Here is a 16682-nt window from a genome sequence, read left to right as displayed (position 1 = left end):
GCTCAAGTGGTAGAGGGCTAGGCTTGAGCCAAAGAAGCTCAGGGACAATGCCTTGGCCCACAGTTCAAGCCTCAGGACTGACAAAAAAATATTTGGGGAAAAATTGTGTCAGACATCTTTTCTTGCTCTTGTGGCCTGAACGATACATCCAACGACGATCTACATTACATTTAAATCTATATTACATGTACCAGGTAGATAAACAATCCAAGTACATAAGGACACATATCTATGTTCTATACAAATACTGGGGCAAGGCACAGCAGAGATCTGAGCACCCATGGAGTTTGGTGTCTGTACAGTGGGGAGTCCTAGAACCGGAATTTCAATCACAACGTATTTACTTATAATTTAATAAGCGCTACAAAGAAGTAGAAGATGCTGTAGGAAGTGTTCCGAGAGGATGTCATCCGGCCTTGGGTCCTGGACCAGATGGAAGGGCTGAGGAGAGAGTAGAAAGAGGCTGGGCAGGTGGGGAGAGCGGAATAGCTTCCAGATAGAGAGAGGCAGGAAGAGCCGTTCCTGGAGTGGAAGGGCAGAGGTCTGGGAGCTCGAGGAGAAGGGAGGAAAGGAGGCCATTCAACCAGGGGTTTGCTCATAATCTGGATTTTTATCCTGGGAACGATGAAGAGTCACTGCAGAGAGGGGCATGAATGATTTGGCAGGAGACCCGGGAGGGAGTTGGGCCAGTTTCTCGTTAGTAGTGATTATCTGTCACAGGCTTGGATTCCTCCTTTTTCCTTAAATGGCCGGGAGGCACGGCGGGGCCCGCTATGGACAGAAAGGACCGCGGGGCCTCCAGATTCTCACGCACTCAATCGCCGGAACCCTCGCCATCACCTCCGTCGCTGGGCGTAGCTGTGTCTTCCTGCCCAGGGACCCCAGCAGGAGTGGCGGAGCTCCCCCAGGACCCCCCAAGAGCCGAGAGGCGCTCTCACCTCACGCGATCGCCGCTGGAGGAAAGTGGGCATCTGCGGGAGGGAGGGATCAATTCCAGGGCCAGAGCGGAGCCGCCCGGGGGAAACGGCTCACCCGTGGGCACTTTCCCCAGCCCAGCAGGCCACAGCTGGCTCCGATTCAAGGGCCCTCGTGGATTGGGCTCAAGGAGAGAACCCTTCAGGTTTGCCTTTCAAGGTCAGAGATGGTTTAGCATTTATTACCCTGGTCTCTTTATTCCTTTTATCGTGCTTCTGAATCCGTTTGACCCGTGGTACTCCAGAAGAACTAGATTTGGGCTAGGCATGGTGGCTCTTACCTACAATTCCACCTATTAGGAAGCAACAGGTACAGGCCATCCTCCAGCAAACCCTGGAGACAGTATCTGGAAAAGAACGAAAGAATCAAAGGGTTGGGGCAACTCAGGATGTGGTTCAAGCGGTAGAGTGCGTGATTAGCAAGAGCGAGGTCCTGAGTTCGAATTCCAGTGTCAAAGAAAGGAAGGAAGGAAAGAAGGAGACAGATTCAACCAGTACTAGTGTGGCAAGAAAATTAAAAGGACTTAGTGTCAGAAGGTACGGTGTTCTGGGGAGGGCAGACCCGAGCAATGCTCTCAGGCACGGGTGGGTAGCCCCCGAGACAACAGAGCGATAGTCTCGAGAGCTTGGGGTTTGTCATCTCCTCAGAGAGAGGAGTAGAATGACAGCGCACACTCCAGGGGAGCTTCCCATCGGACCCCCTGCACGCCCTTGGGGCCGGGTCGCCTGTCACATGGGTCGTGTATGCTTGCTTCAGAAGTTGCCATGGGGGTCGCATCTGCTTCTGCAGTAGAATGGGGAGCCCCAGAACCTGAGTTTGGAAAGTGTCATGAGGGGCGTCGAGGGCTGGCCAAGTCCACTTTGGGGGTACAGTCCTCGGGCATACCTCAAGGCAGGAGCCCCGAGACGCAGTCCTTGCACAGTCATTACAGGGTTGAGCAATGGTCGAGCCACGCCCGGGAGCTCTTCAGCGCCATCCGCATGGCCCGTCTTAGGGGATGCTGGGAGACTTGGTGAGGGGCGCCGTGGTTTCTCCAGGAGAAGAGGCCATCGAGTGCACAGAAGGTCGCAAATGAGAAACTTCCCATGATGATGAGCTGCTGCCTCTTTGGAGCACATTCAATTAATTTCTCTGCTGTGTTGGGATGGAGGGGAGAATGGAATATAATTGGAAATGGAAAATAAGAGAAGTGACTTCTTGACTTGGCGTTGACTGTGACATTGGGGTGCATTTAATTCAAAGGTCTCTGGGGATAATGGAAAGCACATCGGTAAAAGTTTATTCCAAGTGGAATTAGAGCAGCCAGGACCAGGATGGAAAGCCAGCTACTTGATTTTGCGAGAACAATGAGCTATTTGCAAAAACGACAAATACCCAAACCTAGAGGTTTATGCTCACATCATGCATTAAAGCAGACCCCAGATGGGAGGAAAGCATGAACTATATCTCATGGCTACCTAAAAAGTGATAAAAATGCAGTTGGAAGGTGGGGGGGGGGCGAGATGGACAGGCACGTGCTCCCCAGTGTGTGGTCTGGCTATTGATCACCATGTTTTTGCATTTGTGGGGGCTTTTGCGGCTCGCTAGGGTGCTCACGGGCAGAGCTGTGGACAGATCCTGGGTGCCAGAGGCCTGTCGCGGTCCTCCACGAGAGCCCGAGTCCTCTCACTCAGAGCGATGGCACTGCACCCGAGTTCAATGCGAGCGCCCAGCCACGCATGGCAAATAAGCTTTCTGGAAGCAGAAAGGCACACGCGCGGCTCTGGCTGCCGCAGTGCAAGCCCAGCACTGTGGCGATGAGGGAGGCCCTGTAAGGCGTGGCCAGGGCAGGAGGGCCGGACCCGTCTGTCACCAGTGGGCTCCACCGCTTGGGCGCAGGTGGGTTGACAAAGGATGCTCCGCCCCCTGTCTGCCTGTCTCCCCTCTCTCCTGGTGGCGTGGGGCAGGGTACCAGGAAGGCCCTCACCAAAGGCTGGCTCCCGGGCTTCTCAGCCTGCAGGACCACGCGTTTACCACTCGATGGTATTGTGCTATTAATCAAACAAAGCAAGGGGTGACAGTGTCCCAAAAGAAATGTACTCATTGCCAGGTGTATGAAATGATAACGCCCCTGCTCTCATCTTTATATTCATAATTTAAAAGACCAAAGCACACTGAAATCCACCAATTAACAGTATCTCTGACCAGAGGCCCTTTATTTTTCCTGGAGCAATGGCTGAGTGTTCACTTAGTTAGAATGTGCAGTGACTTCAGAGAACACAAGTACTGTGAATAATGAGAATCAACTAACTGTATGCTTTTCTTCTTACCGGGACGAGCAAACCTTCTGGATGCCCGGCCTGTGCTGGGCAGGTGGCCCCTGGCTCGTAGCATCCTTGCCTCCTCCTGCCTCCGGCTCTGTGTAGCCTCGTGCGGACTCCCTGAGCCGCAGGGCCGCTTTGCCACTGCCTGAGCCTGCATGAAGGGGTTAGGAAGGGGCTGGAACAAGCTCTAAAACCAATCCAGGGCCACTGGGGCTCTGAGATTGGGCGTCTGTAGAATGTAATCTGTGTGTGTGTGGGGGGGCATCTCTCCTCTTGTCCCAGCTGAGGATTCTGTCTAGACAGATGTCAGTGGTTAAGTAGCTGGGAAACCGATGCTTGTTCATCAAGGTGATTCCTTCATTTTAGATCATTTTAATCCAAAGAAGCCCATAGGCACCAGAGATGTGGGGTTCTTGTCTGTCTTGCTCTAGTGACTTCTCCTCACAGCTGAGATGTCAGGATGTGAATTGTCTCCCAACTCCATAGTTCTGACTGTCCACAGAGCCGCGAGCCCCGTGAAGACTATCCCTTCCTTCTCTCATTAAATATTCATCATGGCGGACATGATCCTTCGCGGTCTTCTTGAATCAGGAATTCTCCAGTCACTAGCTACCACAGAGCAAGAGTGTTAACGCGTGGGCTCATCTTGCAGTAATGACCAAGAGTGTTGTGGACACAAGTCCTGGGTAGAGGTCGATCTGGAAGCTATCTAGAGAATTCCATCTCGGAGTCCGAAGAGAACCGAGAAGTAGCTGGCATTGGCCTTTTGTCAGCTTTCCGCATAGGAAGAAGTCCGAAGCCATCAGCTCACTCCTGAGGCCTGGGATTAGGCTCCACTCTGTGTTTGGAGAAAGAAATCAGGTTAGACATTTAAGAAGAGTTTTTACTATATACAGTGGAGACTTTAAAGACATCTGTTGCTCTCAGGGCAACATTTGAATGTTTTACAACGCACAAGCTTCTCTTTCTTCTTGGCTACGCACTAGAGCTACTTGAGGAAGAAGAGAATGGTGCTTAGCACCGTGGAGGCATGCGCAGAGGCTCGACGTCTCAGTTTCCTCTCCTGTGAAAGGGACAGGCTGTGGACTTGCAATGCTGGCTGTGAAGAGAACATTAGAGACGGGTGCAGTTGGATCTGAAGAATCTTCCAGAGGCCCATATGCTAAGGGCTTGGCCCCCTGGCACTGGCACAGAGGTATAGATGGCCGGATCTCAGAGATATGGGAAGACGGAGGAAGTGAGGCCACGCGGGGGTGGGGGAGATGTGAACTGGATTTTGGATGCAGGCCCCTTCCTATTCCTCACCATCACGAGTTGAAAAGGTCCTCTCTGCCACGTGAGCCCCAACAAACCATTCTTCCTTGCAAGCTGACTCTCCCGGGTGTTCTGTCTTCGTCTTCGGAAGCTGATGACACCCGCGGCGTGTGTCAAGTGCTTCCTGTGAGGTGACCTGGCCCTGACTTCTCCTTTGGCAGCAGGTGGAGCCCTCGTCCCAGGCTGGTTCAGACCATGTGCCGGGAATAAGCTTCACCTGACTGCTGAACGGGGCGGGCTCAGCTCCCAGACTCCTCTGCACTGCCCTCCCTCGCTGCTCCTGGCTTGATGATGTTCTTGATGGAAACCCTGGTCCCTTCTCCCCACACCCTGGAACTGCACCTCTTAGAACGAAGCCCCAGGTCATTTGTCCAGCTCATTTGTCCAGGCTGCAAGCTGCCACCACTACCTACTAAGCTGGGTGGAAGCCTCAGTTTCTCCTCTATACAAGAGTGGAGGTGGTGGAATCTGCCTCCTTCCACGGGAGCACTGGGTGACTGAGCATACCTACAACACAGAGGGGGATACTTGGCCCAGAAAGCTGTAAATACGTGCTGTCCAACTTCGCTCATTAACTGACTCAGAATGTGCTGAGAGAAGGTGGATGGTGGATGGTGGGTTGCTCAGTCCATTTCTGGGTTCTGCTTCTTTCTTCTGCCCAACTTCCTGGGCTGCCTTAGTTTACCCTATTACCTTACTTTGGTTGTGATTTTTACGAATATTTGCTTAACATATATGTTAAATAACCAGAACGAAATAGGGTTGGTGGCATGGCTCAAGTACTAGACTGACTGCCTATCAAGCCTCAAGTGAGGTCCTGAGTTCAATCCCCATGACCACCACACAACTGTTTTTCATATTGAGTTTCTGAGCAAGATTAAAAAAATTGTATTGTTATTACAAAGGTTATTGTTGTTACAGAGGGGCTACATCAGTCAGGTAAAGAGTGCATTTCTTTTTGGGTAATGTTACACCTTCTCTCGCTCTCTCTCAGTTTTTCCCTCCTGCCCCCACCCACAAGTTGTAGAGTTCATTTTCAACACAGTGTCCAGTGAGGCCCACTGGCTGCATTTGTTCACTTTTTGTCCCTCTATTTCTGTGCCTCCCCTTCTGAGTTAAGATTTTTATCTAATAAGAGAACTCCACCGTTAAAAAAAAAGTTGAAAAATGGTTGACCTAATTTTTTCCACTGAGTTTATAAGGAATGGCTTTTTATAGTGGTTTGACCGCGCTGACCCATTGGGCCAGTGCGACCATGGAAGGATGCAGCCGCCGCCATAGCAACGGGAGCCCATGGCATCGGGGACCGCTGACGCCGCCCCTCAGCTCCCCCTCCACGGGTGAGGAAGAGCTTCATGGTCAAGGACAAGACTATGTGTGGTCATAAGAAAATAAGAGACGTGTGGGGGAAGGTACCGCATAGAAATTGCCTTGGACGGTAACCTCAGAGAAGTTCCAAAACTATTTTGGGTGGCAACAACCTTGTCAAAGTGGGTTTTTGACCCTGAGAACGGCTCGAAACTCTAAGCCATCAAAGCCGTCTTGTAGGGCATACACTACCAAACTGTAACTTTCCAAAGAGAAGGAGGCTGCACTCAGCTTTACTTGTGTGGTTTGTTTGTGAAGGCAGAAATGCAGGCGTCCACAGTAACCAGGGACACACCACTCAGCCAATGGCTTACAAAAACCCACCTAAGATAGCCCATCAGACACCTGTCTCCTTCCATCTTTATAAAGATACTTAGAAGAGCCACAGATCTGCTTTATGTGTGAGGGATGTTTCTGGAAGATGTCTAGAGGATGCAAGTTTGGGGGTGGTGGGGAGAAGTCCTTTTATATTTCAGTACGTCCATTAGCAGGTGAGAGGATGCCTGATATGTACAAAATATAGATAATCAGGGGACACAGGAGAGGCCGGTACGCCCTGAGCTACCTCTTCAGCCTTTCTTGCTTTGGGTTCTTTTCCAGTAGAGTCTTACATTTTGGCCTGAAGCTGGCTTCAAGCAGTGCCCAATGTAAGGCCTCACGCGTAGCTGAGATCACAGGTGCTCACCTCCTGCATTGCTTATTGTCTGACATGAGGTCCGGGCTGGCTAGTCTCCCAGCCCCAGCTCCCAAATAGCTGGGCTCGCCAGCGTGAGCCACTGTAGGCTTGAATGCCACCATTTCCACACACGTGTGCATCCTACCTGGGATTACGCTCAGCCTTCATTCCACACTTTTGTTTTCTGCCTTAATTAGGAGCTGGTTCCCAAAAGTTCCCTAAAGCACAGGCAAATGAGACACAGGTGCATTTGGGATGGGGCCTCCACTGAGCCTGAAAGACAGTTATCAGGACTTTTTTTTGATGGTCTGGAGGCGGGTAATTGTGAGGAGGGTTTGGGGTGTTTCTCGGGCTGGGGTAGATCCATGGGACTGGTCTTGTGCGTATCTCCAGCAGCCATGGACCCCATTTTAACTGCTGGTCTCAGTAGCACTCAGGAGGCCTGAGTGCATATCCAGAACCTTCTTTGAGCCTCTGAGTGCTCCCTGGGTTTTCCCTGTTCTGTGGCATGCTTGAGGGCAGAGTTTGGGTCAGGATGCGAGAGCAAGTGTGGATTCTGCCAGGTGTTTCTTGCATTTGCAAACAGCCTTGCAATGAATAATTGGTTGACAGGATTATTTGGCATTAAGAGAGAAGCTTTTTTCTTTTTCTTTTGCCAGTCCTGGGCCTTGAACTCAGGGCCTGAGCACTGTCCCTGGCTTCTTTTTGCTCAAGGCTAACACTCTGCCACTTGAGCCACAGCACCACTTCTGGCCATTTTCTGTATATGTGGTGCTGGGGAATCGAACCCAGGGCTTAATATATACGAGGCAAGCTCTCTTGCCACTAGGCCATATTGGCAGCCCCCAGCTTTTTTTTTTTTTTTTTTTTTTTTGCATGGAACAACTGGTTCCATCATGAAATACTTTGGTTAAAACTGAAAGATAAAGAGGTAGCCTTTATATTATATTTATACAATATGGAATATAAATGTTTATTCTTTCCTGTTTAGCTGGCTGGATACACTTCTGTCGATTATCTTATCTCTCTGCAGACATCATGATGAAGGACAGAGCATTATACATTTAATGAGAGAGGTTTAAAATATTTTATTGGAGAACATACATCAATATCTAACACTTAAATATATGGCATCCATATGTATAACCACCATATAAGTTCTTGTCATTTAAACACTTTATTAAACAAGTAAATTCATTTGTATCAGTGGGCATGATCCATAAAGTATCTCATCTCAATAATTTATTCATTTGCTTAGTAATATGTACATTCATCCTCTTCAAAACAAAGAAAAAAAAGAACATGAAACTAACATGATAGTTCATCACGTCACATCATAAACAAATGGACCTGTAAAAATAGTGTGTAGAAAATTCAGGAACAAACAGCACATCTGAAGGATACGGAGTTCGTTTCAAAGGAGTTAAATGCTTCGAAGCCATTGTAGACAGCCTGGGTGCCATTTCTATGCATTATACACAATGGTGCAGGTAATTCAAGTAGAACAATTCACACACAGGAGCATAGTAATCTGATGCAGCGGGGGGCCTCCTTCGTGAAGCACAGACCAAGCTCTGTGTAGGATTCCCACAGGCCATGAGAGCATCCAGCCAAGGACCAGCTAGCAAACCCGGAGCGGGTGGGGGTGGCTAGCAGGTGCACCTCGCCGGGTTCCGATGGCATCCGGCAATCGCCGAGGTTGTGAGCAAACCACAGCGGTCAGAGCCAGTCATGGTGGAAACGCCGTGTTTCTCTTGTGACGCGATCTAAGGGGGTCACACCCGGAAAAGCCCCGGCGAGCCAGGAAACGTCACCAGGTGCAGGAGGCAATCACGCCCGCCTTAGTTACAGAGGACAGCTTTCCACGTCACGGGGAAGGTGAAGCTCCAAGTTGGGTTTTTCTTAGCTCCAGAAAGTCAGGTAAGTCCTCCCGACGTGCTGGCTGATGAAAAAGTGGGACTCCAGGCCCCCCGCTTTGGGGATGTTTCCCCCCACCGCGTGTGCCGTGTTTGGTGTGCAGTGCACTCCCGGGCTGCGTCCTCTGACGCCATCCCACCGCCGTCTGAATGGCGTCCACGGGGGCTCAGAGGGGTGCCAGTATTTTCTACAACCTTTTTTCTTTTGCGAGACGAAACTCTAGCTTTTAAAACCCATTGCACAATGTTACCTCTCACCACGGAGAGATCCCCGTCTTTACACAACATGGGATTGATGGATTGCCCTGTGTACAATTTTCCTGTGAAGACAGCCAAGGCGTTTCACAGTGCTTTCGGACGAGCCACTTGGTGTTGGAGGAAGCAACAGTCTTCTGTTTCTTCCCTCCCGTTTAGCCATCTCCTGGGAAGGCCGCGGGAAGGCCTTGGAAACAGAGATCACTGTAAGACCAAATCCTTTCGATTTTTCAGCCCTGTCCGAATTGGTATCAGGAAAATCCCTGCGCACACCGTGTCTTGGCCCTGAGCTCTTCCTTGGCTTAAAAGAGTGAGGCGTGAAGCAGGTGCGGCGTACCTACGGGTCGTAGGGAACCAGATCTGCAGAGCCGACTGGCCCATGTGTCCAGCAGGCTGATTTTCCTGTGCCGGGCGGGCTGTGGAGGGGGTCAGCCCTGGTGCCTGCCCGAGTTGCACTTGCTAGGCAGGTGCTGTGCTGCTGAACCATGCCTCCAGCCTGGCATTTTGCTGGCTGTTTTGGAGATGAGTCTCAGGGACTTTTCTGCCTAGGCTGGCTTTGAACCTCCATCCTCTGGCTCTTAGCCTTCTCAGGAGCTAGGACTACAGGCCTGAGCCACAGGTTTAACTTTGAAGAGCACAGCAGGAGGAGGGGTACTAAGCTGGCTTTAGAACTTGCGAGCTGTTTTTTGAGTGTGACAACAGTGATGGAACATAGTTGTGCCTTACTCGGACAAATGCGGGACAGAAAGGAAATTCACATGTCAGGCCAGGCTTAGTGACGCCTGAGGTGTGCATAAGGCAGCAGTATGGGCAGCCGCAGTGAACAGAGGTTTGCTATCCTGTGACCAGTGTATTACCCCTTAGAGAATGGGGTAAGTCGACCTTTAATGAATGAAAACAAGCTTTTAATTCATTAGCTACTATGTGTCAGTGTGATCAACTTGTTCCCCTCCCCCTCCTCCCTAGAAGAAGAATTCTTGCTCCAAACCCAATGCATCCAATTTTCCAAGTTCTGATTTGCTAGTAAGGGCTTTTCAGCCACTCCGGCCCCATTTCCCAGGCCGGATGCCTCTTGCTGGCTTTCTCGGAGAGAACTGGAAACCCTTCCCCTTGGTTCGAGCCAACACCAATCCCTTCACTTCTCCCCAGAACTTAGCAGCTGCTTCTGAAAACACAGAAGACCAAAATAGCCGTGGGCTGTGTTTACCCAAAGCACCGTGGGGCCAAGATCCTCAGCTCAGAAAGCGAGTTTCCCCCCTTCCTGTAGACCACGAAAGTCAGGAAAGGGCACGAGCAGGGAGACGGTGCCACGGTCCTGCCCAACAGCCCGGGGCTGGCCAGGCCCCCCGAGAGCGCCGGGCACTGGCCTTGCCCAGCACACCTGGCCGGAGCCTTGGCCCTCCTCTCCAGGGCGTACCAAAACGCCTGACATGAGAACTGGAGGGTCCCCCCCCCCCCCCCCCAGCAGGGACCGAATTCCCAGGGAAATCACAAGCGCCTCTGCCCCGATTGGGGCTTGTTGTCCCATCGTGTAAATATTTACTTCTGAGAGTTGCCAGGCAGTGGGCAGCCCCGTTTCCTGCAAGGAGATTTTTAAACCCAGACATTGTGTCAAATCCTGTCTCTCCTTCCAGCGGTCAAAAAGAGACTTTTCTCATAACCTTTTCTATAATGACTGAGGTTTGGTTTTTGTTTTTTCTTCACTTTTCACAGGATAACCGTGATAGCATAAGTTGCTTCCTACTGCCAAGTGCATAGCCAATGTGAGCAAGATTACCCACGCCAGCCCCGCTCACTCGCGTTCTGGGCTGTGTCACTACCCTGAGCTTTGTGGGGTTCTTCAAAGTGGTTCGGATAGTAGAGGCGGGGAACAGAGTTACAGTGTGGCATGCAGCAATCTCAGTTTAGGAACCACCCCTGCCCTCCACCCCCCCCCCCCCCCCCACAGTATGGCAGGACTCTTGTTTTGTGACAGTTTCTAATTAAACAGAAACAAGGGCCACACGACTTTTGCAGACAGGTCAAGCTGAAGTAGAGTAAGGAGGGAAGGAGGGAAGGAGGGAAAGAAGGGCTTGCTCTCTCTCTTCAGTGCTTGGCGTCGCCTTCGAGGCCATGTCCAGAGCGGCTGGCAGGAGCAAGGAAGCCCAGGAGAGGGTGCCCGGTGCAGATGTTCACAGCTCACGAGGGGCCCCTAAACTGCTGGGAAGACGAGGCTCAGCAAGCGGAGTCAGGCTCACGTGTGTGTGTGTGTGTGTGTGTGTGTGTGTGTGAGTGAACCCCAGGAGGAGGAATGGATGTGCTCAGCTTTCCTGTCTTCTCATTTCCCCGCACTCCCTCCAGATCTTATTCCCTCTCCTTTCTCGTGCCTGCACCTCTGCAGGGGTTCTCTAGAACCTTCCTTTTACAGCACGACGGGGAACCTCATCCGTGCGTCCCCGCCGGTGTGTGGACGCGGGCTTGGCCTGCCGCAGGTGCTGTGGAAAGGTAGTTTTTGTTTTTTCTGACTTAGACCTTGTGGCTGCACTCGGGGGGCTGAAGGTGTGGTCTGCAGAAGGGCAATGGGCCCCGTCGGGGAGAGGCCGCTTGCACCGCCCCCGACGACGACGGCCATTCCCTTCGCATCGGATGAAGAAAGCGCGCGCTTTGACCCCCGCCTTCCTCCTTGTCCGAGTTGGGGCGTCCTTGTGTGTAGATGGAAGGTGGACGGGCATGCAGCCCCCCCCCCCCCCGCCACACCATTCAGCGTCCGTGTTCCTGGCTGCCTTGTCTCTCGAGCCTCAGGCCTCCCCACCCTTGAGGCTTCCATTAGCTGAACCCTTTTCAGGAGAGACAAGATCTGGTGAAAGGCTTGCAGACCAGAGCGAGGAAGCGAGACACAGCGTCAGCGGAGGACCCAAGTACACCAGGACCACGCTCTCCAGCCTGCCTTGCGGTGGCCTTGGACTTGGCTCCGCTGCACCCCGTGCAGACTCCTACTTGGGCGTGCGATTGTCTCTGCCTAAGTTCTAGATGGGTCGATGATGCTGACGGATTGTGCCACTCTCAGCCAGGTGGCTACTGCGACTACCACTGCGGGACCAGAAACACTTCCAACCCGAGAGGCTCCAGGCAGGGGGCGGGGGTGGGGTGGGGGTGGGGGGGGACTGTAGCAGCACCATTCCCTGAGCAGAGAGAGAGAGAGCAGGAGCCGCACATGCCCGAGTTGTCCTAATGAGAACAAATGCTCGTGGCTTCTCGGTAGGATCCAGGGGTGAAATGGGTGTGTTCTCTCTATAGCCACACCACCAACTCTAGTCAGCTGAATCCAGACTGCAGGAAAAGGCAGAAGAAGCAGAGAAGGAGAAAGGAGAGGAGAGACAACCCTACTTGTCTTTTAGAGCATGCACTCTCTTTGTACTTTGTGACAGATCTTTTTCTGTGTGTGTGTGTCCTGGGGCTTGAACTTAGGGCCTGAGCACTGTCCCTGAGCTTCTGTTGCTCAAGGCTAGAGCTCTATCACTTAAGCCACAGCTCTATTTTGAGCTTTTTTTTTTGTGGTTGTTTAGCAGAGATAAGAATCTCACAGACTTTCATGCCCAGTTTAGCTTTGAACACCAGTCCTCAGATCTGAGCCTCCCTGGTAGCTAGGATTACAAAGGCGTGAACCATGGGCACCCTGTTTGTGATGGATCTTAATGAGCTCTAGGCAGCCTCTCAGATACCGGCATGGTGTCTTCAAAGAGCCAAGTGTGGAGCCAAAGGGGTTTGAGGAGCTTCCTTCACATTCTGAGAGTCTGGGAGGAATTTCAGGGTAGCCTTGGTCAGTGGCATCTGACTTCTTTGAGTTGGGCAAACTGCCCATAGGGTAAAGAGCTTAGGACACATGGATTTTACCGGGGCTTCTGTTGACCTGCCTGTGCCACCCACAGAATGCAGGCTGGGGGAGGGGGGCTGGGCTGGCTCCCCTCTAGCTGCTGACAGCTGCCCAGACACTCACAGGGATTTGTAACAACGCCTGCATTTGCTAACGAGAACATTAGTTTAGCCTGGAGGAGATGGGCCAACGACACATTTATTAATGATGCCTGTGTGTTGAATGCCAGAATACCACTGCTTAGCATTGTTTGGACTATCTGGTGAACTGGGGATAGTTCAAGGCATGATTGGCAAATTGGGGCCCACTGGCTAGATGTAATGCGGCTAATGGGACTTGAACTCAAGGCACGGGCACCGTTCCTCAGTTTTCTTGCTTAAGGCTGGTGGTGTTTTACCACTTGAGCCACTTGCAACTTTGTGCTGGTTAATTGGAGATAGGAGTCTCATTGATTTGGCTGCTTGGGCTTGGCTTCAAACCACGACCCTCCTAGCTCAGCCTTCTGGGTAGCCAAGGATCACAAATATCAGCCATCGGTGCCTGGCTCCATCTCCCTTTCCTGAGCCAAGAAGGCTTTTGTATTTTTCAAGGATTGTCCCTTCTTCCCCCCCAAAAGACAAAGCAAAGAATGTGACAGAGACCGTGTTGCCCACAACACCTAAGAGATTTTCTATCTAGCTGCTTACAGAAAATGTTTGCCAATTCCTGGTGTACATTAAATAGATTTTTTTTTCAGTTCATCTGGGAACATCTTCCCCTCTCCACGTGTAAGAATGCCTCTTGGAAAAGCGCATTCTTGACTTCAGAACAGATGGCCTTGGAGATCACCCGGCTCATTAGCTGGGGACTGTCTGTGCCTCCCTGGGGTTTTGTGCCAAGTGCAAGGCCAGCACGGGGAGGTAGCTCGCTGCTGGCCACAGGCTTGAACATTCCTGAAGGAATATTCTTGCAACTCTCCTTTGGGACCTTTGTGTTTCTGAGGATTTTTGAGGTGACAGTCACAGCTGGTTTTTGCTTCCCATGTCACCCTTTGGGGCAGATCAGTAGTTTCCTGCTCATAGCACCCCATTTTCCTGGCTCCGTGGTGGCTTATCAAGGGAGAAAGAACCAGGATGGCAAGTGTCTGTCTGCTAGCTAAGGAAGAATGTGCACTTGACCTCAAGAACAGTCCCGTGTTGCGTAACTGCTGGCCAAGAGACCAGGAGAGAAGGTGCAAATCAAGCTGGAATTATGGGAATTACCGACTGGAAATGAAAAAGCAAGCTATAGAAGTCAAGGAGGTAAGGAATCCAGTGGACTGGGGGGACATCGAGGTGTCACAGAAAAAGGAACCAGAGGCAGAGTGGGTATTTGAAGAAATCCTCAAGCCCTCTCCTCCCATTTCTCCATACGCTGAGAATAGGTAAGAACCCTGTCCTCCTTACACTATGCAGGAAAGACCTGAGATAGGAAACATTATTTTGAGAGTAGATGGGAACGTTAAACTCAGGTAGGGATTTCTGATTTAGCTTCATCTCCCATTTGAATGCATCTCCTGTATTCAGTCTATTTAATAGGTCAGGGCCATTAGCATATATATTTTTTTCCAAATGCAGTATAAATTTGCTCGAAGTTTTTTTTTAAGCTAATTAAATCTGCCTTTTCATAATTCAGCAATAATCACTTCTACCTTACAGTGCGGCCTCACTGAGTACGTAGGATATGGAGAGAGAGAGCGAGAGTGACAAGAGAAAGAGAGAGTAATGTCTTAACTCCTGAGCCACGCGAAAAGCCAAGTCATTATTGTGCTTTTTGGGGCACAGTTCCCGGCTTATTTGAAGCACAGCATCACTATGCTGCCCTGCTTTGAGCCACATCTTTGGTAAGTTTTCTCTTTCTCTCTCTTTCTTTCTGGTCTGGAACTCGAACTCAGTCTCTGATCCTTTCACTCACTGGCTGGAGTTCTACCACCTGAGCCACGCCTCCAGCCCCAAGTTTTCTCTCTTAAGGCCACTCCCGCAGCCCTGGGGGCGGGGGGTGGGGGTGGGGAAGAGCACCCCTAATCCACCTCACAGTGGTGAAGAAGTGAGGACACTTTCCTGCACAGAGAAGACAGGTCCGGGTCTCAGTCTACCCACGTGGCCTTTGGGTCTGGGAACTTGAAGGCGCATGCTCGTGGTCACCTTGACAGGAGTCCCGCGTCCTCTGCGGAAATCCTAACGTGTTCCTTCCTCTCTGTCCTCTCGGTCCGTTCAGCTGGCGGGGACCTTGGGGAGCCAGCGGCGGTTGCTGCCGTTGCCGTTGGGAGATGGCGGACGCGGCCCCGCAGAGGTGTGGACACGGAGCAGAGCAATGTATTCCAGCTGGGCTCGGCTGGGGCTGCGTACAGGTGCTTTCATGGCTAAAAGTCCTAGTAGTGCAAAAGAGATCAGTGACCAGTGAGTATTGCCTCTTCTGCCTTCTTTAGTGTCACCCCGACTTTTCCTTAGAGTTTCCCTTTCCCTTTGCGGACGAACCACGCTCCCTTTTATCAAGTCAACAAATACTCACATGCAAGAGGCAGCATCATTTGCCTTCTTTCTTTTTGGCAAGAGGCCCTAAGCAGAACTACTCCCAGAAGCAATGGAGGGGGGTCTGTCAGCTGTGGTTAAAGAGTGAACAGTCACCAGCCTAAGCAAATAGGTTCTAGAATGTTCTCACTTCCAGACCGTAACCCTGATGACGGTGAGACCAAAAGGACTGCCTGATGGTTCACGCTGCCAAGGCGTGAGCAGACGAGTTGAGTGGAACATGCACCTTTTATTTGGAAAGGAAATCCAGAAGCAAGGGGGTGCTGCCTGCAAGGAGCAGCTCATCGTTTTCAAAGATTCCCCAGGTCTCTGACAACCAGGAGATCAACATTCTGCGCTCTTCTCTCAAAGGCCGCCGTCCGGGAAAATCGTGTGCTTGACACATTCTCTGCAGCTCCTGGGGAAATGCCTATCCTCCCTTCCCTTCTGTCCCAAGACAAAAACAACCAAAGGGTTGCAGTGCTGGGGAAGGAGTGAGCGAAGAGTATCCATTCGTGTCTAGTTTTGAATGGATGTGTTTTCTAAGGATTCACATGAACAACGGCCAATGGCGGCCAGCAACTTAAGCACGTCACCCAGCCAGTGTCCTGCCCACCTTCGTGTTTGCTGTCCATGGCCCATGCACCCTTGGCTGCATTCTCCAGTCTCATCTAATTTGCCCTCCTTGTAAGGCCTTAGTCCCCTGCCGGACCTCTGGAACAGTTGTGCGGTCTGACAGGTACAATTGTAGCAACACCAATCTTTCCAATGATTGTCTGCTCCTGGGGCTGGCTGAGTTGGAGATTTGGTAGCATCTACGTCGAGCTCGGTTGTAAGGAAATCTCTGTCCTTCTAATGCATGGTGAGAAGACTTGAGAGCCAGGGAAAACATACACTTGAGGAGCTAGGGATAGGCATGGCTTCAGTCATGGCTCCTCCCTGGCCTCGGGAAAGCCCTTCACTTGTCTCATTTCTGAAACAGAAATAGAAGTGTTTCTAACGGTTTAGCACCCACCAGCCCTGACATCTACAAGGACCTAACAGAAAAGTCCAGAGACTATTTATGCACTCCAGTACCATAATCTGTCGTGGATGGACTGATGCAGGTGAGTGAGGAGGGAGTCCGAAGTCTGAGTATCTTGAAGAGTATGGGGTGCTCAGAGTGATGACACACAGTAGTTTTGGGTGAGACAGGAGAGAGGTGGAAGAAAGAAAAGCGATAGGTGAAATGCTTCTTTGTACCCCCTTGCGATAGTCTGGGGGAAGTTTTTGAGCTTTAAGAGACTGAAGAGCCTTTAATGCACACAGTTAGAAGCACAGAATAATCTCAATTCTTGTCTATCCTATAATGTCACATGGATTTGCGTGATGTTCAGACAAACCCAAAGCAACTGCTGATACACACACACACACACACACACACACACACACACACACACACACAATTAGAGGAGACATTTTAACTATGGTTCCACAGGGCAAATTCCTCAAACT

General features: G+C 51.1%; 1 protein-coding gene and 1 long non-coding RNA gene across 2 annotated transcripts in view; one reads left to right on the top strand and one right to left on the bottom strand.

The window, feature by feature from the left end:
- Positions 1 to 1906: 1906 nt before the first annotated feature.
- LOC125339612 lies at positions 1907 to 16329 on the top strand. Its single transcript, XR_007208568.1, has 3 exons — positions 1907 to 1918; positions 8362 to 8364; positions 15695 to 16329. It is a non-coding gene; the product is annotated as an uncharacterized LOC125339612 (long non-coding RNA).
- Positions 13107 to 16682, bottom strand: part of Adra1a (adrenoceptor alpha 1A) — a 67473-nt gene continuing 63897 nt past the window's right edge. The window contains exon 3 of the mRNA XM_048330822.1: positions 13107 to 15049. Within this exon, the coding sequence (XP_048186779.1) occupies positions 15041 to 15049 (9 nt within the window). The 3' untranslated portion in view covers positions 13107 to 15040. The remainder of the gene's footprint in view (positions 15050 to 16682) is intronic.

Source organism: Perognathus longimembris, chromosome 21 (genome assembly GCF_023159225.1).
Source record: "Perognathus longimembris pacificus isolate PPM17 chromosome 21, ASM2315922v1, whole genome shotgun sequence".
Classification (NCBI taxonomy): Eukaryota; Metazoa; Chordata; class Mammalia; order Rodentia; family Heteromyidae; genus Perognathus; species Perognathus longimembris.
This window is presented reverse-complemented; position numbering and strand designations above follow the sequence as displayed.